This window comes from Chrysemys picta, chromosome 1 (genome assembly GCF_011386835.1).
Source record: "Chrysemys picta bellii isolate R12L10 chromosome 1, ASM1138683v2, whole genome shotgun sequence".
Lineage (NCBI taxonomy): Eukaryota > Metazoa > Chordata > Testudines > Emydidae > Chrysemys > Chrysemys picta.
The window spans coordinates 311,587,332-311,611,137 of record NC_088791.1 but is presented as its reverse complement, the minus strand read 5'-3'; the positions used below and the strand labels follow the sequence as shown (position 1 = coordinate 311,611,137).

The 23,806-nt window shown below is 43.6% G+C and overlaps 1 protein-coding gene across 1 annotated transcript; it reads left to right on the top strand.

The window, feature by feature from the left end:
- The first annotated feature begins 16,801 nt into the window (after positions 1 to 16,801).
- Positions 16,802 to 23,255, top strand: SHISA2 (shisa family member 2). The gene is made up of 2 exons (XM_065581437.1): positions 16,802 to 17,237; positions 19,567 to 23,255. The coding sequence occupies exons 1-2, from the start codon at positions 16,934 to 16,936 to the stop codon at positions 20,118 to 20,120; spliced, it is 858 nt and encodes a 285-aa protein (XP_065437509.1). The 5' UTR covers positions 16,802 to 16,933; the 3' UTR covers positions 20,121 to 23,255.
- Positions 23,256 to 23,806: the final 551 nt, after the last annotated feature.

Here is a 23,806-nt window from a genome sequence, read left to right as displayed (position 1 = left end):
AGTGAAGCATCATATTGGAAAATACTTCTGAATAGAAATATAAGCCCCTACTAACTGTATAGGCTGTGGAAGCAGAGAAAGAACTGACAGGAAGGGGATGCAATGCATGACGGTTCGTTAGCAAGAGTCAGGCTAGCTGTACCCAAACAAAAAGTGAGAACTCTGTTATTCTCCGACAAGGCCAACATTTACAAATGAGCGCTTAAAGTTAGGCATGTGAGAGAGATTTTCCAAAGCGCCTAAGGAGTTTAGGAGCATTTGTCCTATTGATTTTCAGTGGTGCTTATGCTCCTAAATTCCTTGGGTGTTTTTGAAAGTCTCCTAATTCCTTACTAAGTAAGTGGCACTGGACACCTTTGAAAATCAGGCTACTTAGTGCCTAAATCCAGACTTAAAAGATAAATATTAGCTTAACTTTAGCTCTCCCTCCTCCCCCCACCCTGGTATTAAAATTCTGGCATGTACATCTGATAGCTTGTATATATTCAAAAGTCATTTTTAATTTTTATATATAACCCATGGAATATTCTCATTCCTAATTGCACCTTAACTGGAGATAGGTAGACCTTCCCCTGCTTTCAATGTTTTTTGATCAAGTACAGCAGAATTAGACAGGGAGAGAGACCAGGAGTGAAAATTTTGCAAGGTGATCACCTTGGAGAAGCAGAATTACAGGTTAGTAACTGTCCTTAATGGACACATTTATTCCTCAGTGTGATATTGGCTAATTTAATAATTGTAACTGGCAGGAAGCCTTTAAATTAGTTAAAGGAGAGGTAAATTTATGTGGTGTTAATTGCAAACATTTTAAGGCACAGTTCATATTAATTTTAAATTGCAGGCAGTTTTATATTAGTTTATTACCTCTTCTATATCTATGCTGTGGATAAATAGATTACTTTATTTTCCAGTGCTCTCAATTTGGCACTTTCCAGAAGTACTATGGTCACTTAAAACAAACCTTTTTTTTCTTCTCCCTGTTCCCAATCACATCTGCAATCCATGGTATAAAGATTGCCATTGAAAATTAATTAATTAATGCATTAAATGGTTAGAATTAGCGCTAACATGCCAGGTATTAACTTACCTGCAATAATAATTAAAAAAATAGACATTTCTAGGGGAACTAAAAAATTTTCTCCACAAAAATTGGTTTAAATGTATTAATACCTGCACTTTCTCAGTGGTGGTTTTTTTTTTTTTTTTAACCAGTTAATATTACTTCCCCACCTCACCTTTATCTCCATTTCACAGATGGGTCAATTTAGAGAGATTAAGGGCCAAAGGTGTGAGCCTGGCTTATATGAAGTCAATGGCAAAACTCCCATTGACTTCAATGGGTCCAGGATTTTGCCCTAAATTTGCAAAAGGACCTTTAACTTTGGATACCTCACTTACTGGTTTTCTGACTTTAGACATCTTGTGCCTGATTTTCAGAAGTAATGAGCACCTGTTGCTCCCATTAACTTTGCAGTGGAGGGTTCTCAGCACATATGAAAATCAAGCCATAGATGTGTGAAGTTGAGCTCTTCAGAACTGATGCATCCAAAATTAATTATCAGAGGGGTAGCCGTGTTAGTCTGAATCTGTAAAAAGCAACAGGGGGTCCTGTGGCACCTTTAAGACTAACAGAAGTACTGGGAGCATACGCTTTTGTGGGTAAGAACCTCACTTCTTCAGATGCATGCCACAGGACCCTCTGTTCCAAAATTAATTGCTGCTTTTGCAAATGTTGGCCTACAGGACTTGTTTATAGCAACATAGTAAGTCAGGAATAAAACCCAGGTGTTCTAATACAGAGTCCCCTTTTCTAACCACGAGATCAGAATCTTCCCAATTTAAATTCAAATTATTCTTAATTTATTCGTAACATTCAGAGCATGTTAAGCATATTGGACCAGCTTCTCAGCCACAACTGAGGTGTGCTCAGGAGAGGGAGTGTACTCCCCTATTCCTGGGCAGGATCTGCGCTTGGCTAGCTCTCCAACATAAATTAGGGCACTCTCAAAGCTGCTCTAAATTTTATGCCAGCTGCCGGAGGCTAAAGGGGCAATATTGTAGCTGAGGTGTTCAGCAAAAGAGGCTTTTTCCAGCCATGCCTCCTATGCCAGCAACAGGAAGGTCATAGGGACTATGTTGCTCTTGTGTGCTGCAGGCTTCCCATTACACTGGGATGATTCTCTGTGGCCTGCTGTGCCAGCTTTCAGGCATCCACCAGCAGTGTGGCGCAAAGCGGCTGCACGCCGCATCAGAAGATGGACTGTAGGACGAAAGTCTGTATTCTAAGAAAGTAACTCCTTTGTTCTCTCTCAAAGCTTCTGCTTAGTAAAGCACAGTTCCCAGATGCATTGCTTTCTCTTCACAATCAACACTAACACCTGAAGGTAGTTCTAAGTTAGCACTCACAGGGAACAGAACAAAATGCCAGGGATAAGAGAGAGCACAAGAAATGCCCAGTTTTATTGCGATGTAAATGAGTTTTAGCAGTATGTATTATTCAAATCCGTTTCAACTAAGAAAAGTCTAATTGACTGGTTGCATATTTACCTTTAGCAGTGGCTTCTGACTGAAACCATGGGCTGTCTGGAAGAAATAATCAAAACATAAATATTTTAGAGAAACACTGACAACTCTTATCATTATTTCTGCTGCTGCTAGTTCCTGTTGCTCCCATAGGAGCTGACTTCCCCTTTTTCATGTGGGTACTCGATCCCCTGTCTGCCCTCAGCCCTGCCCCATTCCACCCCTTCAATGAGGCCCTGCCCCTGCCCTGCCTCTTCCCACCTTCTCTGCCCCCATTCCAACCCCTTCCACAAAGTCCCTGCCACAACTCTGCTCCCTCCCAGCCAATATTCCAACTCCTTCCCCAAATCCCTGCCCCAGCCCCGCCTCCTCCCCTATGCGTGCCACGTTCCCGCTCCTCCCACTCCCTCCCAGAGTGTGCTAACATTGCCAAACAGCTGTTTGGTGGCAGCCAGGCGGGAAATGCTGGGAGGTAGGCGGAGGAGGAGGTGGGGCGGGGGAGTGAGGGGAACTTGGCTGCTGGTGGGTGCAGAGCACCCACTAAATTTTTCCCCGTGGGTGCTCCAGCCCCAAAGCACCCACAGAGTCAGTGCCTATGGTTGTGTCTATTGCTGTGGCAGACAGAGATTAAACCACCAGGAGAGAATTCAACAAAACAGCCTGTGCTCAGCACCCTTGGCAATCCAGTGAAGAGCAAACCTTGGCTACAATGGGAATGAGACCGGATTTCTGCCATGAGCACACAGCCTCCAATGCTAAAATTCCCATTGATTAGAGTGGGGGTAGAGTGAACGTGACAGGAGTGCTTTTGAAAATCCTATTCTTAGGGTAGACAGGGAAAGCCACAATTTGCACCAGTACCAGTTAGCCTGGTTTCAAGCAGGGATACTTTCTATCAGTGCAAATCACAGCTTTCCTTAGCTATATGTATGGTTTGCAACTAGTGGCTAAAATCATAGAGAAGGCCATAGGCTCTGATCATTAGCATCCTGCAGACAATCTTATTTGCCATAATGGGCTGCAGGATGAGGGCTAGTATTTGAGGGTATATCTACAGCACAAATGAAGGTCAGGTTGCCGGGCAGGTAGACATACCCCCTTGCCCCCAGCTTTAATCTAACTGCTGCCGGTAGCAATGTGAATGAGGACATACTAGTGTGAGCTGGCCACCCCATACAAGTCTGCAAGGGACTCGGGGTATGTTCTTGGGTTGCTAGCCTGTGCCAGGGTCTGTGCTGCCACATCTTTACTGCTATTGTTACCTGCCCTCGTTCAATTATATGGATATGCCTGCCTACCTATGTTGCAATCACACCTTTGACTGCAATATAAATGTATTCTCAGCTGGGGCTCAGCACGAGTGCCTTTTCTTAAAAAACAACTTTGTGCTTTTCCTTATTTGTATTAATGTCTGTTTGGAAGCTTAAAAATGTTTTCCCTACTCGTTTTGTACTTTTGAGTTTAAGAAATATCACTCTCTTCCCCACCCACCTTATTGCTAGTGCAACAGCAGCCAACATAGTCATAGCTTCTTTCTTTGGGTACGTCCAGACTACCCGCCGTATTGGCGGGTAGCGATCGATTTATCGGGGATCGATATATCGCGTCTCATTAAGACGCGATATATTGATCCCCGAACGTGCTCACCGTCGACTCCGGAACTCCACCGGAGCGAGTGGCGGTAGCGGAGTCGACGGGGGAGCCGTGGCCGTCCATCCCGCGCCGTGTGGACCCCAGGTAAATCGATCTAAGATACTTTGACTTCAGCTACGCTGATTGATTTCCACCCCCCCCCCAGTGTAGACCAGCCCTTTGTGTACCTGCTTTACTCCAGTGTTTGTTAGCTAGATACTGCTTCAGAGCCAGCAGGGGGAGAGCAAGAGCAAAAAAAGTCTAGATAAATTCAGGGGATCATAGATAGCAATGGAATTCCAGCTCCAATTCAAATAGTGGTGTTAAAAAGCTCCATTATGGAATGGTGGATTTCTTCGTTTAAAGTCAACATTGAGAATGCAAGGAATATTCCTCTCCACATTATACCATTTTTAAGGTAAATCAAATTTGGAACTATACTATCGATGTTATGTAAAATAGCAGTGCTGAGAATGCAAGATTTTTTTTTGGTCTGTTTCAGCTAGTATTTTCCTCTATTAATGTTAGGTAGATGACCATACGTGTGCTATTTTTGTTTGCTTTCAAATAGGGCTATCGATTAATCACAGTTAACTCACACGATTAACTCAAAAAAACTAATTGTGATTACAAAAATTAATCGTGCTTAATTGCAGTTTTAATTGTACTGTTAAAAATAGAATACCAATTGAAATTTATTAAATATGTTTTGATGTTTTCTACATTTTCAAATATATTGATTTCAATTACAATGCAGAATACAAAGTGTACACTGCTCACTTTATTTTGTTTTTATTACAAATATTTGTACTGTAAAAATGATAAACAAAAGAAATAGTATTTTTCAATTCACCTCAGACAAGTACCAAAATGCAATCTCTTTATTGTGAAAGTGCAACTTACAAATGTAGATTTTTTTTTTTATGTAACTGCACTCAAAAACAAAACAATGTAAAACTTTAAACCCTACAAGTCCACTCAGTCCTACTTCTTGTTCAGCCAATCACTAAGACAAACAAGTTTGTTTACATTTATGGGAGATAATGCTGCTGGCTTCTTATTTACAACGTCACTTGAAAGAGAGAACAAGCATTCTCACGCACATTTGTAGCCGGCATTGCAAGGTATTTATGTCCAGATATGCTAAACATTCGTATGCCCCTTCATGCTTCGGCCACCATTCCAGAGGACATGCTTCCATGCTGATGACATTCATTTAAAAATGTGTTCATTAAATTTGTGACTGAACTCCTTGGGGGGAGAATTGCATGTCTCCTGCTCTGTTTTACCTGCATTCTGCCATATATTTCATGTTATAGCAGTCTTGGATGATTACCTCGCACGTTTGTTTTAAGAACACTTTCACTGCAGATTTGACAAAACGCAAAGAAGATACAATGTGAGATTTCTAAGGATAGCTAGAGCACTTGACCCAAGGTTTAAGAAGCTGAAGTGCCTTCCAAAATCTGAGCAGAACGGGGTGTGGAGCATGCTTTCAGAATTCTTAAATGAGCAACACTCCAATGTGGAAACTACAGAACCCGAACCACCAAAAAAGAAAATCAGCCTTCTGCTGGTGCCATCTGACTCAGATGATGAAAGTGAATATGCGTCAGTCTGCACTGCTTTGGATTGTTATCAAGCAGAACCCATCATCAGCATGGACATGTGTCCTTTGGGATGGTGGTTGAAGCATGAAGGGACATATGAATCTTTAGCGCATCTGGCACATAAATATCTTGCGACACTGGGTACAACAGTGCCATGTGAACACATTCTCACTCTCAGGTGACATTGTAAACAAAAAGCGGGCAGCATTATCTCCTGCAAATGTAGACAAACTTGTTTGTCTGAGCGACTGGCTGAACATGAAATAGGACTGAGTGGACTTGTAGGCTCTAAAGTTTTCCATTGTTTTATTTTTGAATGCAGTTATTTTTTGTACGTAATTCTACATTTGTAAGTTCAACTTTCATGATAAAGAGATTGTACTACAGTTCTTGTTTTAGGCGAATTGAAAAATACTATTTTTTATAGCACAAATATTTGTACTCAAAAATAAATATAAAGTGAGCACTGTATACATTGTGTTCTGTGTTTGTAATTGAATCAATATATTTGAAAATGTAGAAAACATCCAAAACTATTTAAATAAATGGTATTCTGTTGCTTAACGGTGCGATTAATCACACAATTAATTGTGATTAATTTTTTTAATCGCTTGAAAGCCCTACTTTCAAAGTAAAATAATGGAAATGATTTATCAGATAAATAAAAGCTGTGTGAATCAGTGGTACTCGGCTCTACACTGCTGAGGAGCTATTTTGCCTTCCAAGAGAGCTAATTGCAGCAGGAAGTTCTGATGTTGCATAGTGATATTTGCTCAAGATCTTATACTGTAGAGCCTCAACATCATTGTCTCATGTTGTAATGCTTCAATGTAAGCAAGGGCAAGACACTGGACTGCAATTATTTTTGTGGCCCCCCACTCACTACATTTGATACAAAGGTATTGATTGTGATCTCACGTCAGTATAAATTTGAATGAATATCTCTGCTTGAAACTAGAGAGGAAGGCTTGTCGAGTGGTTAGAGCATTAGCTAGGCTTTGGGAGACCCAGATTCAGTTCCTTGCTCTGCCACAGACTTCCTCTGTGATTGAGCAAATCACTTAGGGCTAGATCTACAGAGAGATTTAGGTGCCTAAGTCCAAAATTTAGATAGTCAAAAACCCCTGCTAACTTGCCATGTAACCCTCTAGGCATCTCAGTTTTGGCCAGTAAAGCCCCTATAATTTCCACCAGTGCACATAGAACCATAGAAATGTAGGGCTAGAAGACACCTGCTGAGATCCTCTAGTCTATCCCTCCACCCATCTGCTGAGACAGGTGATTATCCCTGAGAGGTGTCTGTCTAATCTGTTCTTAAAAACCTCCAGTGATGGGGATTCCACAATCTTCTCAGGTAACAAACACCTGTCAGGAATGGTCTAGATAATACTTAGTCCTGCCATGAGTGCAGGGGACTGGACTAGATGACCTCTCGAGGTCCCTTCCAGTCCTATGATTCTATGTTCCAGTGTTTAAATATGCTTATATTTCGAAAGTTTTTCCCAATATCTAACCTAAATCTCCCTTGCTGCAAACTAAGCTGATTACTACTTGTCCTGCCCCTGGTAGACATGAAAACAATTGATCACTGTCCCCTTTATAATAACAACATATTTGAAGATTGTTGTATCCCCTGCCAGTCTTCTCTTGACTAAACATGCCCAATTCTTTCAACTTTTCCTCATAGATCATGTATTCTAAACCTCTTATTTTTGTAGCTTTCCTCTGGACTCTCCAGTTTGTTCACATCTTTCTTGAAGTGCAGTGCCCCAACCTGGATGCAGACTCCAGCTGCGGTATTTCTTATGCTAAGTAAAGACTGGAACCTGGGTTTCCCAGCTGAATTTGCTAACCAGTAGGCTACAGAGTCATTCTCACTCTTTCTCTGGTCCAATGAATATTTAAGTATTTCATGCAAAGTGGAACAGCTTCCCGGGTTTAAATTGCTGCTCTGAATTAGGCAGAGTGGGGATCTGAACTTGCCTCTTGCACATCCTGGGCAAATGCTCTAATAACCAGTGGGCTATTGGCTATAAGGGAGTGGCAGATGGTAGCACCTCAGTCCCCTCTGAGTTTGGGGGGAAGAATTTCAAAAGAAGACTAACTTGGCTTAGGCACCGAACTCCAGGAGAGGAATTCCAAGCAGAGATGGCTGCATCCCTCTGACTCAGACATCTAATTCACCTTGAGGGTCAGGATTCTAGGCAGGAGTGTCAGAACAGGGGAGCCAAGGGGCTATGGCTTCCCACTTTTTACCAGCCATAAAGGTGAACGATGGGAGGGTGGGGGTCTTGGGAAGGGCAGCATGGGAACAAGGCCTTGGGGGGAAGAAGCGGCACTAGGATGGGGGCTCGGAGAAGGGGCAGGGCCTCAAGGGGAATGGGAGGTGCAAGGGCAGGGTCTTGGGGGGGCAGGGAGGCACAGAGAGGTGGGGCCATGGGTCGGGTTGCTGTGTTCCCCCCTCCCCCCCCCCACACACACTTTTAGGACACTTCCACTGCTCCTGGCTCTAGGCCACCCTTTTCTTCAGCATTTCCTCCTGGCTAGTTTCGGCACCTCCTTCCTCAGCATTCTGGCCTCTGTGAATTCTATTCTTAGGCATCTAACTCTCCCCACATGTAGTCTGGGGAGGTAGGCACCTAACTCATGGCTGAAGATTCCACTAGGCAGCAAGGCACCTAACTTTAGTGCTGAGCCTAAGTCACCTGTGTGGATCTAGCCTCAGCTCCCCATTTGTAAAGTGGAGATAATTCCCTGCCTCCAAGGGGTGTTGTGAGGATAAACCCATTAAATATTGTGAGGTGGTAATGGGGGCCATAGAAATACCGTAGGTAGATTGAAAGTGTAAAAATTAAACTTTACTTTTGTTAATGTGCTTTTTTATTGGCTGAGAAACACAGCAACTTAATTGTCAGAGTCAAACGAAACATCTTTTGTATAACCATAGAATATCAGGGTTGGAAGGGACCTCAGGAGGTCCTCTAGTCCAACCCCCTGCTCAAAGCAGGACCAATCCCCAACTAAATCATCCCAGCCAGGGCTTTGTCAAGCCTGATCTTAAAAACTCTAAGGAAGGAGATTCCACCACCTCCCTAGGTAACCAATTCCAGTCCTTCACCACCCTCCTACTGAAAAAGTTTTCCCAACATCCAACCTAAACTTCCCTCACTGCAACTTGAGACCATTACTCCTTGTTCTGTCATCTGCTAGGACTGAGAACAGTCTAGATCAATCCTCTTTGGAACCCCCTTTCAGGTAGTTGAAAGCAGCTATCAAATCCCCCCTCATTTTCCTCTTCTGCAGACTAAACAATCCCAGTTCCCTCAGTGGCTCCTCATAAGTCATGTGCTCCAGGCCCCTAATCATTTTTGTTGCCCTCCACTGACATCCTTCTTGTAGTGTGGGGCCCAAAACTAGACACAGTACTCCAGATGAGGCCTCACCAATGTTAAATAGTGGGGAATGATCACATAATGGTAGAGAACCTAATTGTGCAGTCCCTTTGGTCTGTAGGAATGGGCCCCTACTGAGCAATTCTTCCTCTTCTCCACTGGAGCCTAAAAGATGGTCAGATCTCTCCCTATTTTACTGTTGTTTGGAATCATTTGATATAGCAGAAATAGTCATTGGATCAGGAAGATGCAACTCTGCCACTTTGAAAACAAACATTTTAACTTTGTTTGCCTGCTCTTATGCTGTAGCAGGAGTCTTCTGTGTCCTCAGTTACGAAGAGCACTTTAAATAAATGCATGGAGACTCACTAGTGAAGCCCATAACTATCAGCTTTATTGATTACCTCTGCACTGTCTGAGTAGTCACATCCCACTAGCAAACTCCCAGAGCCCTGTCCTAGCATGCAGTGGTCTCAGTGTAAAAATTGGAAAGGAGTCTCGGGGGGAGGAGGGAGTCCCTTCCTTAGTTGTTCCAAAGTCATTTTCCTGAATCTAGAGGCAGATGTCCCCAAGAGTTTATAGAGACCATTATCATTCTCTTTAACTTACATTTCTTAAGCCCCTTGTTTGACACAATGGTGCATTGCCAGAGCCAAACTTTTGATATTGGAGATGGCTGCATTTACTGTGATAAGCAGGGAGTGCTGTACTGACTACGGGTGTCACTCTTCTATTGCCCATGTACACACAATCAGCTGTGATATTAGAAGCTGAGCATTAGTATGTTACTCTGGTCTGTGCCATTGTAGCCCCTGAAAATAGGCAAGCACCATTATGCTATCTCTGTGCTCACAATAACTTTGTCTCTCCATATTATTTTACAGCCTGTTGACTTTTTGTGGGATTTGTTTTGGATCATTTAGTTTTAAATCTTTTCCAGCCAGTTTGAATCAATCAAAATGCCCCCCAATGCAAGAAAACATTCAGTTGTGAAACAAAAAAGTATATATTTAGAATATACCTTAAGCAGAGAGATCCCATGCTCTGCTTATTAGAATAATGCTGCTCTAACCCCGATATGAACCCCCTAACAGAAGTTAGAAGGCTTATCTACACACACAAGTTGTCCCACTTTAAATATACTGGTAGAGTCCCACTAGTGAGAATGCAGCTATGTCACTATAAAGGTACTTAATATCTATATAGTTAGGAAGGAGAATAAGCTATTCCAGTGTAAAACACCTTCATCCTGGCATAACTGAGTCCACACTAAGGATTACACTGGTACAACTATTTAAGTAAAATGACACCCTTAACTGAAAGAGTTATCCATATGAAAACTCTATACCAGTCCTTAGTAACCTTACTGTTCCTACAAACTTCACATAGGGGGCAGCAACTCCTTGTGATGTCAGTGCTATAGTACAGTCCTATTTTGAAAAGTGACTTTGCAAAATGAATATTTGTTGCCTCAATGATTTTCACATCCAATCCACTCAGTTCATAAGTAAAAATAAAAATACTTTTTTAACTGACATCTCTGCAAACTCAACCTGCAATCTGAAAGCCAAGCTGGGTTCTTTCTGCCTCATGCAACACCAACAACAAATATTCAGCAAGAGGAATCTAGTTAATAATTGTGTTGATAATATCCAAACTGGAATAGAACCTAGCTGTTGTGTTAAACCCTGTCCTGAGTTTGTTTTAAATTGTCCACATAAAAATATGGCAATTAATAATACCTCTCTCCTGCAGCTAGTAGTGGGTGAAAGGTTTTGGGATGGTTGTTTTAACCTATGCACATGTTCTAAAGCTTAATATTGAAAGAAAGCAGAGGGCAGAGAATTATGCTGAGTTTGAACTAAAGATTTTCAAGGCTTCTGGTGAGGTTACAAATTTGTTTTAAGAACAGAATATACTCTGTAGAGGAGAGGAAGAGACATATATGGACTGTAGGAAATTCATCTCGAATAGGTCAAATTTGATGGGTATGAAGTTGCCACCTATTTTGACATTTCTTTTCTATGGAGCACTTGGCAACTTACTGAGAGTGAGCTTTAAGTGTGGGAGAGAGAGCAGAGCATCATTAGCAGCAAAATGACATTGATCAGCATCAACTATGTGCTGGGCTGTTGGGCTTTCCTTTTCCTGATCCCAAAAGACATTTTGGCCAAACCAGATGAGATCGAAGAACCAGATGACACTACCATCTGCATGGCTGTGTCCTGAGCAACTTCGAAGATGTAACCCAAAGGTTTTTGTTGTTCCCTTGTTATCTATTTCCAGCTTCATTTTATTCATCCTATCTTTCTAATTTTTGCTTTCTGTCTAATAAAAGTCTGGCTTATCCCACCAGAAAAATTATATTTTTGTGATACTTCCCTCTCCCCCTTGTCTGTGTATGTATCAAGAGCACAAATACCATGGACTTTTAAAGGGAGTTTGTGCTCCTAAATCACTTAGATACATTTGAAAATTCCACCTTTAAACAAGAGAACCTGATAGATATAATCTAAAATCAACTCCCTTTTTCTCAAGAAGGACATTTAATACTATTAGAAAGCACCCAAGCCAAGATATTCTTCTTGGAAGGATTCTCATTGACTTCAGTGGGCACTGGATCAGACCCAAAATGAAGATTTACTTCATCTTGTGTGTCTTTAATGTTTTTACTAGTACAGTGTGTTTGGTACTCTTCATCTTCAAAATGCTTTTATAGCCATTAACTAGTTTAATCCTCCCCACACTCCTGTCAGATAAAAGGGTAGTTAGTATTTTCATTTTTACAGACAGAAGCTAATATAGACTTGGACTTGCAAAGTGGTGAGAGCCCATTGAGATCAAACTGGAAGTGATTTGCCAAAGGACAGAACCAGTATATCAGCCAAGATTAGAACTCAGAAGCTCCTAGGACTTAATCATGTGTTTGGGTCACTAGATCGCCGCTACAGGTGATTTGAAGCTGGAAGATATTTACTATTTTGATATGACTAAAGGTTTTCACCATGAATGTACAGGGATTTAATTACCTGATAACAAGTAGAATCTTGTGCAACAAAATTACATTACTGCTGTTTAAAGAGATGCAGCGTACTGACAATCAACATGACAAACTAGTTGGAGGATGAGCTGGAGAAATATTTTACTCACTAAAAATGTGAGAGTGAAGGCATTGCTATTCTTATTAAGAAGAGACTATAAGTTCAAGTGGGATTAAAGACAATGGACATGCAGGGAGAAGTTAAATGAATTCAGGGGCATGACAGATGCTATTTTCTCACTCCCAGCTGTCAGGATGACATTGCCACCAGTTACTGATATGAACCCTCAGTTTAAGTCCCTCTCTAGACAGTTCACCTTCCCTTGCCGTGCCTCAAGGCTAGTTATCTTGCATTGGCTACACTATAGTTTTTCACATACAGTTGGCTTGGGTAAGGCTCACCCTGACTGATGTGGATTGCTTGTATAAAGAGAAAGCAGTGTCTCTCACTAGAGATTGCAAATGCTAAAGAATTTATTAAGAGCAACAGGGATGTACTGATCAGTCTTTGAGATAGAACTAACAACCCTCATAATTGAAATCCACACAAATTTCTTCTCTTTCAACTGTACAATTTGAATGCAGCTTAGTTACTATCGCTGGCCATAGAATCTGTCCTACAGGCACTGCAATTCTACCAAATAAACAGCAGCCCTTTGCAAATGTTTACTATGATTCATAATACCCTAATGAGGGAGGTTAGGGTTAGGGATCATTTCTTCACCCACCATGCAGTGCAGCAACTTCTGGAGGGGAACATTGCTATTTTGCAGAAGTCAGCAATACTACTAAACTGTAAGGCAGCAAGTAAGGAAGAACACCGTAGACAACTGAAACCTCAGAAGTAATGTGGGTAGATGGGATGTAATTACCTGAGTTGGAATTTGACTAGAACACTGGGACTAACACCCATCTGGGCGCATGTGTGAGAACTGCTGAAAGTGAGTGGAGAACTGAAGGCTAAAGGGGTTGAAAATGGAGTGTATGAAGCTAGTATAGTATTTCCTTGGTAGTTAAAGAAAGATGATAACTAACAACTTCAAAAGTACTAAGAAAAGCAGAGAATTGAAAAATCTCAGAGATTTATAGAATTTTGCAATCAACTTTATTGCAGTCAGGTAGAACTCTGAAAGAATGGAAATTATCTCAGTTGCTTTCTTTCCTTCTAGTAAAGGACACATTTTTTACTTTAACATCATCTCATAATCAAAATGCACACTGGTAATATCCATGCCAATTTTCTAAAAAATGAAAGAATTAACTTAATGGAACATTGTGTTTCCTGATATATTACCCACTATGTGATCCCAGTGGCTGATCTCCTGACTGCGGCTGGCTCTTGTTTAAACCTGTAATGGATTTGTCAGTCACTCACATAGAGCCACTAACAACTTTCTTTGATTTCACAGCTGAAAGATAAAATAAATATGTGATTATATTATTTGCATCCATTTCATTTTGTTAAAAATGTTATTTGAGCTCTCTCCACTAAAACGCCAGTCACAGAAGCTGATGTACAGGAATGGACGTTTTACCACATGCTGAGCATCCGGCAGCACTGAGGCCTAACTACAATAGTCTTCATCACAATTCCTTTTTTTCAGGGATAACTTATTACTGTTTGTCATGTATTCATTTAAAAACCAAAAGGACAAATAACATACAGAAAACTTTGACAAGTGTACTTGGGGTGGAGAGTAGGGGAGCTGTGGTAATATAAAGAAAAAGGAAAAAAACATCATAATATAGTCATACCCAGATAAAGATATAGATTCTTTGCCATAAAAAATTCCTTCCACTAGAAACTTGTTTTACAGTCTCACCAGAGGAACAAGTGTCTTTACAACTGAGTGTTAAATTATGAAGTGTAGAAACAACTGAATATGAGGGAAATTACCAATGTCAGGTGCTGTTTTGTATGATGGAGAAAAATCAGTCTTTTAATTAAATTAAATATAGATGTTGTAACTCTTTTCTTTATGAACTGATAGAGCCTCTCAACTACAAACTACACATGCTTTAAAGCTTGTCTAGGTATACTGCATCTCAAGTTGTCATCTGCTCAGTTTGTGTACAGGATAGGTGGTTTTGGATGGAAGACTTGAAGGAAAAAAGACTAAAACAAACAGATGCTTAGAAAATAGTATAAGTGGCTTGATACATGGCACGTCTCCTGAATCAGCACTGGAACAATGTCCCTGCATAGCATTATAGGGTATTGTACTGGTGTGCATCTTTCAAAGAAAACATAAAACTGGCACCCTGACTACTTTTGTTCATTAGAAATTCCATGTCACTTTTTTGCAAGACTAGTAGTGTCAATCCCAGTTTTCTAGCCAAATTCCAATGTAAAGTTCATTCTGACTACTTAAATTCCACTGCAGTTTCAACCTGCTAATGGTTGTATTTTATGCAGTGTTGTATACTTGCCAACAGTTATCCTGTTGCACCACAGAGATGGCTTCTTTTAAGATGTAAAGTTTGCAAAGCATTTTCAAAAGGGATCATTCTCCTCACACACTTAGCAGTGGCCTGGTGAAGATATTACTGGTAATTGTGGAAATAACATGCAGGTTGAAATGTTAGGGCATTAGTGCTCATTCAGATTATATCGAATTTGTAATAAAAATAACAATTAAGGAAATAAAACTAAAAAAGGTTAAAAATACTTAACAAACGCTGGTTTTCTTTGACTCCTGCCTAAGGCAGGTGAGTATGAGAGGACAGGGCACTTGAGAATCGCTCTGCAGTAGGTAAACACAAAGCTTGGGTAAGTAACTCACTCTTTGAGTTTCGTACTGTCAGTTTCCCTCTTGTCAGACTTTGAAATTCACTGTAACTTTTTTTGGTGGCTTAACATAAATGCCATTTGCTTTAGTAGCCGATTCTCTTTTAACTGAACGAGCTAGTGTCTTCTTAATCCAGAAGCTGCTAACTTCTTTTTCAGCTAGGTTGGGAAGCAGCTATGTATCCTCTCATGGACTTTGCTGCCTCATTTTTTAACCTTATTTTCGCTTGCTATTGGGTGGCTTGACACTTGAGCTGCTCTTTGATTTAGCAGACTCTGCCTTGCAAATTCAGCTCGGTTCCCCCAGCCGCTCGCTTTCCCCCATCAGACTGAGCATGTCTGGCTAGTGGAGTTGAACTACGACAATCAAACGCTGCTCCCCTGCCCCACTCCTGTCCCCTTGCGGGAGACTAAGGCGAGGGGGCTGGCTGGGATAAGACGCATGCGCGCCTAGAGGGTGTTGGGTGCCTATAATAACACTGAGAAAGCAAGTGCGAGACGCCCGAGCCCTAGTGGCTACTTGTCTCGCCGGCAGAGAGCGACACAGCCCGGGCGCCAGCGGCTGCCGCCCGTGCTTCTGCCGCGCAGCCTGAGGAGCGAGGCCGAGTAGCCAGCGGCACAGCAAGGATCCGGGCGGAGGGCGCCGCGGGAGACACACGCCGGGAGGCAGCTCCGCGCCCCCTACCAGCCCCTCTCCCCCAGCCTGCAGCCAGGAGGGCGCCGCGCTGCCCCGGGGGGTGTCGGCCCGCAGCGGAGGGATGTAACTTGGCGGTGCCAGGCTGGCGGCTTCGGCGGGCGCGCCGAGGTGAAGGAGGAGTCGGGACAGGGGCTTTCCCCGCTGAGCAGCGCAGAGGGACTGAGCCCCGGCACCTCCAGCCCGGCGGTGCCCACTTCGGATGCGGCTTCGAATCATGAAAGGAAAGTTTGAGCGGGATGTCCGGGCCGAGGGAGCGGAGTAACAGCAGCTGCCGGTGCCGAGTGGCTGCCCCTGCGGAGCTCGGCTCGGCTGCCCGGGGACCCCGGGGCAGCCTCCCGCGCCCCCGCGGGCTCGGCCCTGCGACCCGGACGGGAGGTCGAGCTCTGCCGGCGGCGCTGGGACAGTCCCGCCTCTGATGCTCCTGGAGTTTCCTGCCGCATCGCTGCCCCCGCCGGCGTGTGGATCTGCCGGCCGGGCACGGCGCCCCGGGCTGGGGGTGGCTGCCCCGGGCGAGCCGCGGCCAGCTCCCACTGCTCCCCCGCCGAGCTGGTAGCGATGGGGAAGGAAGTCCTGGCTCTGTGAAGCGCTTCGCCAGACCCGCTGCCCCGGCTGCGCGCTGGGTGGCTGGAGAGGGGCAGGCGCCAGCCGCGGAGACAGCCTCCTAGGGCTGCCCGTGGGTTTCCTTTGAGCTGACCAACGCCGGAGCACGGAGCGCCGGGCACTTCGGGAAGAGCCTCCGACTCCCCCTTCCTGGCGGGGGGCTGGCAGAAGAGCCCCGTGGTCTCCCCACTTCTGGCTCCCCTGCGATCAGATGCTTCTCCCCCCTCCACGAAGAGCCGTGTTAGTAGGAGACCCCGCCACCTCCACAGCGGGGTGCTGTGTCCTTAACCCCCCCCGACATAGCGGGGTGCTGTGTCCGCAACCCGCCGCCCCCCCCGGCATAGCGGGGTGCTGTGTCCGCAACCCGCCGCCCCCCCCGGCATAGCGGGGTGCTGTTCCTGTCCTTAACCCCCCCGACATAGCGGGGTGCTGTGTCCCTGTCCTTAACCCCCCCCGACATAGCGGGGTGCTGTGTCCACAACCAGCCCCCCCCCACACACACACACACACCCGGGACAGCTGGGTGCTGTCTCCCCCCCCCCCCCTTGCACAGGTGGGCGCTAGCAGAGGAGCCCCGTGCGTGCTGAGGACACCCCCCCCCCTTTTCTGCCGGGCGCGCTGCTGCCCCGGACGCCGCCGGTGAGCGGTGCCATGTGGAGCGGGCGCTGCTGGCTGCTGCTGGCGGCGCTGGGCTGGCTGCTGCCGGCGGGGGCCGGGGCCAGCGGCGAGTACTGCCACGGCTGGCTGGACGCGCAGGGCGCCTGGCGGGACGGGTTCCAGTGCCCCGAGCGCTTTGACGGCGGGGACGCCACCATCTGCTGCGGCAGCTGCGCCCTGCGCTACTGCTGCTCCAGCGCCGAGGCCAGGCTGGACCAGGGCGTGTGCGACAACGACCGGCAGCAGGGGGCAGACGAGCAAGGCCGGCCGGACAAAGACGGCCAGGATGGCGCAGCAGGTACGCGGCTTCCTCCTACCCCTCCTCCTTACCCCGTCCTGGCCCAGCGCAGCCCCCTCCGGGAGCCCTGGCGGCTCTGCAGCGTGTCCAGCCCGCGCGGGGCAGCCAGGCGAGCAGGCAGTTCAGCCCCTCGTGGGAGGATGCTTATGGGACAGCCAAGCTTAGCCCCCGGGCCAAAGGAGGCTGTAATCCAGAGTGCCCCCAGCCAGTCTGGCTGCCAGGTGTCATGGTGAGCCCAGGCTCTACCTTCACAGATACCCGAACATAGGTCTGAGATCAGCCGCGGGCGAAAGGGCTAAGAAATGCCGATCTAGGGCACCTAGTGCCTGCCTCGGCCCTGCAGGGTTAATGGCGTCAGCCTATTGGCTAATGACCTGGGTACAAGCCCTGAGTGCAGAGACTTCTTGGGAGCAGGGGCTGACTGGCAAACATTCCTACATCTCTGACACATCTTTTAACGAGGGGAGCTGCAACCCCTCATTTTCAGCCCTGCCTATGACAGCCGAGCCTTTAACTGCTACCTGGGATGTTGTTAATAGACCTGTAGGGAGTTTTGCCATTGACTTCGGAGGGACCAAGATTTGGCTGGTCATGGTGAATCCACATGTAGTTATGGGTAATCCCCCTTAGTTTTACAGTACATATTTTTTATTACTAATACTTCTGGCAGTAGGATCAGTTGAAAAATGAGACAAAATAAGAGAATATGTTTCTGCCTTAAATGTAAATCAAACACTTTTTTTTATATAACAACAACAGAAGGACATACACACACATATCCTCAGTTTGTTATCTGGGTAATGATAAAAGTAGGACAGAAATGCAAATGTCAAATCTTTGGATTCCAAATAAGAAACTTGTCAATTAGTCCATCATTTGCAACTATTAAAATCAGAAACATGGAAAAAGCTAAGTTACTGTCAAGGAGTTTGGATACTTTACGAATGACAAAACCTTTGATTGTTTTTTAAGTTCTGCATTTATTTAAATGACAACACCACTTGTCTCCAGAATGTCTTGGACAAGTTGTGTCAGATCGATATAGCAGCAGTATACTTAATCATTCCTTCAGCTTTGTTTGCACTTCCAATTAAAAAGAAAGGGGAAAAAAACTTTGAAAGGGAACAACTGTTTCAGGAAAAGTAACTTCTATTACACAGGATTTCAAAATGACTTCTAACCAATCACGATAATCTAATTGTATACATTCTTCAAGCCTAGATACCACCTTTTAAGGCTGTATTTATGACTAAATGTCAAGGATAAACTAGAGTCTTTTTACTGCTGTTTGGGAAAAGCCTCAGTGGCTCTCTAGTACATTTGCTGGCCATACACTAATACTGAACACACTAGAACTAGCCTGAAGTGGTGTTATAATTAGGACAGACTTGGAAAACTTGTGTGTTGCAGACTGTAGCAAGTGCAGGCACCTGCTAAAGAGCTACAGGATTTGGCCAGTGCAGAAATAAACAATGATACTAGAAACTGTTTGTTAAAAGGTGTTAAAATTGCAAAAAATGATAGGTTAAACAGTCTTTAGTTTAATAATTATGCCTATGTAAGTGACTCTAATGTTAGCCATTCCAGTTTCAATGAAGATAAGACTCTGTTAAAAACAAGTCATTTTTTCTAAAAATCATGTATTAGATTTATTTGCTGCTCACCACGATCTGATAGCTGTCACTAGTCTTTGTGATTGTCTTGTCCTCTTGACCTTGTGTCCTGAACATCTCATTAGTAATCGTTCCAGTTGATGTGGTCAGGTAATGCCATCTCAAGAGTTAGTAATACTTAAGTCTTGGGGCTGACAGTCTTAAATGAAAAGGATGAGTCCCAGCCATGTTGGCTGTAAGAGATGTGGTCCCCCTTTTTGTAGCATTTTGAGCATCTCATAGTCTTTAAGACAACCTGTGAGGAAGAGTAGTAGCTAAGTGGGACACAGAGAGACTGATGAATTTCCTAGTTAATTTCCAAAGATCGCACAAGGAGGCAGTGGTAGAACAAGGACTTAAACCAGGTCTTGGAAGTCCCGGCCTACCACCCTAACCGCTGGGCCATCCTTTCTCTGTGGGCAGAGCTCCAATTTAAGCACTTTGAAAATCCCAACCATTAGTTTTTGCAGCATCTATATTTTCTTTAGTCCTTTTATTAAAAGTAGCAAGTGGAATGTTTAGTTTCCAGAATCATTTCTCCCTGGAGGACTTGAGTATATTAATGCTGAGTGACTGAAAGAAATAAGCATTTTTCTTGTTCTCTTTGTATAACTTTGTTTTTTAGGTTTGGCCTTCGTAGCAACTCCTAATAACAGTGGTTTTGTTTCTCTTTGTAGTGCCCATTTATGTGCCATTCCTTATAGTTGGATCTGTTTTTGTTGCCTTTATCATCTTGGGGTCTCTAGTAGCAGCTTGTTGCTGCAGATGCCTGCGACCCAAGCAAGAGCCACAGCAGAGCCGAGCACCTGGAGGTAATCGGCTGATGGAGACTATTCCCATGATTCCAAGTGCCAGTACCTCCCGTGGTTCCTCTTCTCGTCAATCAAGTACTGCTGCCAGCTCCAGTTCCAGTGCCAATTCAGGTGCCAGAGCCCCCCCTACTAGGTCACAGACCAACTGCTGTTTGCCAGAAGGGACCATGAATAATGTCTATGTCAACATGCCTACTAATTTCTCAGTACTGAACTGCCAGCAGGCTACCCAGATTGTGCCACATCAAGGGCAGTACCTGCACCCACAGTATGTAGGTTATGCTGTTCAACATGACTCTATGCCTATGACCCCGGTGCCACCTTTCCTGGATGGTCTGCAAAGTGGATACAGGCAGATTCAGTCTCCCTATCCCCATGCCAATAGTGAACAGAAGATGTACCCAGCAGTGACTGTGTAACTTAAAAAAAAAATCACATATTTTAGCACCTAAGCAGAGGAGAAATACTTTTGGAATGAAGCTTGTAGAACCTCATTTGTAAATAATTTTGAAAGACTCATGCATGTCAGACAGTGTTTATAACCCATTTCTTTACATTGGATTCAGTTGCCAAAAACTGTGTAATGATATCTTTGAATTACCATTTCCAGATATGCTTCCATTCCAGTCCATGATTAACAGTGGCAATGGATTATGTTGAAGATGCATATGCATTTCAGATAACTGTGTGTGAGAGATAAATTCCTGAGCCATTAAGTGCCCTTCAGGTATGGCACGGTCAAAGCATTTGGCTACTTCATAAAAAGAGTTTTGTTACACTGTACAAGATCACAGTATTTAAGAAACTTCTCTTCTCCTCCTCTCTCCCAACTCCTTTACATTTCATATTGCTTTACAGACAATCACATTGTCACTGGAAGACTAAACCGTGCAATTATTGTAAGTTAGAAACCTGCTACCAAGTCCTATGATTTCTTACTCACCTTAGGTTCAAGGTGGAATGAGGTGTTATTCTTAGTTTTTCACAAGATTATTTTCTTTGTCCCTTATATTTATGTAGGAATTAGAAGTGTGTAAAACATTCAGCTCTAACTTCCAGTGCACTTGGAATCATTCTCAATTTGAGTTTGATTCATGTTCAGGAACCAATAGGGGTTTGCACAGTCTTTGTTTATCTCAGTGAACTGTAATAAAAAACAGATATGAAGTTCTTGCTTTGATCAAAATCTTTGATACTGCCGTTGTCCTGTGCATTTCAAGTTTGAACTGTGCTTGCAGAGAAAGGTCATGTAGTATCTTCAAATAGGGCTACTAATCCCACTTCCTGTGAAACATAAACCTATGTGAATGTGCACAAACATGTCAAACCAAGATCTTACCCATGGGTTTGTAATGCAATTCAACCATGGGAAAATGGGATTCATTCTAACCCAAACCTTTCTGAACTCAAGGGGCTGCTGACCCGTTCTGATGCTAAAATATTGCCAATCCAAATTGAATTTGGAATGATTTGCACAGCTAGACTAGGAGTCAGTTTCTGGAAGAACTATTTTTTTGTTATTTGCGTTGAAAATGAACAAAAGAACAACCAAAACACTCAAGTCCTAATAGCTTTTCATTTTGTATAATTGCTTTATAAATGAAATATTTCTGCACAATGTAGAAATCTTTAAGCCTTCAAGCAGATGGCATGTTGCAGAGGGTGACTTTGCACTAAAACCTTTGATTCCATTTGTGATAAAATAGATAATCTCCTGAATTTAAAGAAGCAACCAATATACAGTAAAAGCTGTGTTATCTGGCCCCGTACCAACCGGAAAGCTCTATAAACCGGCATTTCTAATCTTCATAGAAAGTCCAGTTTATAGTCTGGTTGGCATGGCGCTGGCAGGTTCCCTACCTGGCTCCGTATGGCTCCCCGAAAGTGGCGACCTGTCCCTGCTGCTCTTGGGGGGGGGGCGTGGCTAGACAACTTTGCGCGCTGCCTCCCCCCACAGAGTCCCCCTCCCCAGCTCCCATTGGCTGTGGTTCCTGGCCAATGGGAGCTGCAGTGCCATGCTTGGGACAGGGCAGGGGCAGCGTACAGAGCCACCTAGCTGCGCCTCCACCTAGGAACAGCAGGGACAGGTTGCTGCTGGTGGGGAGCTGCCCGAGGTGAGCGCCCCCTGGATCTGGCACCCTGCACCCTCCTGTGTCCCAACCTCCTGCCCCGAGCCCCTTCCCACACCCAAACTCCCTCCAGGGCCCACTCCCCCTCCCGTGCCCCAACCTCCAGCCCTGCACCCAAACTCTCCCTCTTAGTTAACCAGAATTTTTCACTTACCGGCACCCCCCACGCCACCAACATGCTGGATGAAAAAGCTTTTACTCTACAAGGAATAATCTGTTTGTGTTAATTGTAACATGCATTTCATACTTCTTTAAAACAAAACCCACAATGTCTTTAAGGCTGCTTTCATCGTTTTTAAATTAATCTGCATTTCAATCAATTTGTTCTTTATGTTTGGAATGACAGTATAGTATTGAGGGCATACTGAAAACATTAAATTGCTTTAACCAGACTAGAACTGATAAAATATTTTCTTATTGTCTGATACTGATTCCTTATGTTGCAATGAATCTGATACTAACAATTTTGTTACATGGACTGTATGTCAGATCTAATGGTTTATTTGTAAACATGCAACACAAAAAAGCAAAAGGAAGAGATGTTCTTTACCACTGAAATAAGAAAAGGAGTAGGTATTTTACATCAGGTCTGCTACTGTTGGCTGATACCATAACAGCAGTACAGCATATATAACTTTTAAGAAAGAGGCATCCTTTGAGCCACTTTATTTCTTTTGACTAGAAAAGACTGGGGCTGATCTTGAGAAGTGCTGGGTACCTCCTACAAAGCATTGAAGCCCAAATTTTTAAAGGTATTTAGACATTGCTCTGCTCAGCATTTTAAGTCTTAAGACTATTAGGCACCTAGTGGGATTTTCAAAAGCACCTAAGCACCCAACTCCTATGGGAAGTAGGCATCTAAATAACTTTGAGGAACTAGGCCTTTCAGTGCTGTACAGAGCAACGTCTAAATACTTTTAGATCTAGGCCTAAATGCCCTCAACTTTTGTTGGCTTCAGGAGGAATTAAAGGTGCTCAGCATCTCACAGGATCATGTCCATTGTTTCTTTTCTGGAAGACAGTTTCCCAGAGCCTGATGTTAGCTTTTTCAACTGTGAATAAGTTAGCTCTCTATTTCTCTCTCTCCCAGAATGCACTGCATTCATTGCACATGCCCTGTTAAGGACACCTGCTCTGATTTATGAAATTCAGGTGAATCACTTTGTAAATTGTTTACTTGTTTAAAACTTTTAAGTTAAATTTAAGTATGTAGAAATTAATTTACAACTGTTGGGAAAAAACCAAACCCTGAGCTGTAATAAAAGGAAGTTTGTGAGATGTGGTGTTTTATATCTTGTGTATAATAATGTAAAATCAATGTTAACATTTGGTAAAGTTTTTAAATCTCTTACAGGGCACTTGACATAAAGTGTTTCTTACAAGTGAAGAAAAAACCCTTTGTTTAATAAATATTTTATGCTGTGATTTTTTTGTTGCTGTCAAACTAATAACATATTCTTCAGTTGTTGACTTAGTTTTCTTGACTAAGCACAACTCTCTAGCTCTCTAATGAATAGCGAAATGCATATTTTAGCAAACAATAAGGTTTGATCCTTTAAATTTGATTTAAAAGAATAAAAAATATTGGAAAATGCCATTCTTCCTCATGCTCACAGTGTAACTGAATTAGTGTGGCAGAATCTGGTCCATAATACATGCATTCTGTTACAGAGCAGCTTTAAGTCTGAGAGAAACACCAACTGCAGGTAGTGTGCAGAAACTAAATCAAAGGAAGGACAGCTTTTGTGCCTTGAATTAATTTGAAAATAGTGCTCCCTTTCAAGGGATTCACCAAGGGACTTCATGTGAGTAGTCCCCACTGGTTTCAGTTAGTCTGCTCAGGTACTTAAATTTAAGCACTTGCTTAAGTACCTTGTTGATTAGGGTCTGAGCTGTCTCATGGAAGGGTACTGTATTCTAGTTCCCAACTGCATCCAAGTCATCTAAAATCTTTCATGTTATAATCTACATCTGGC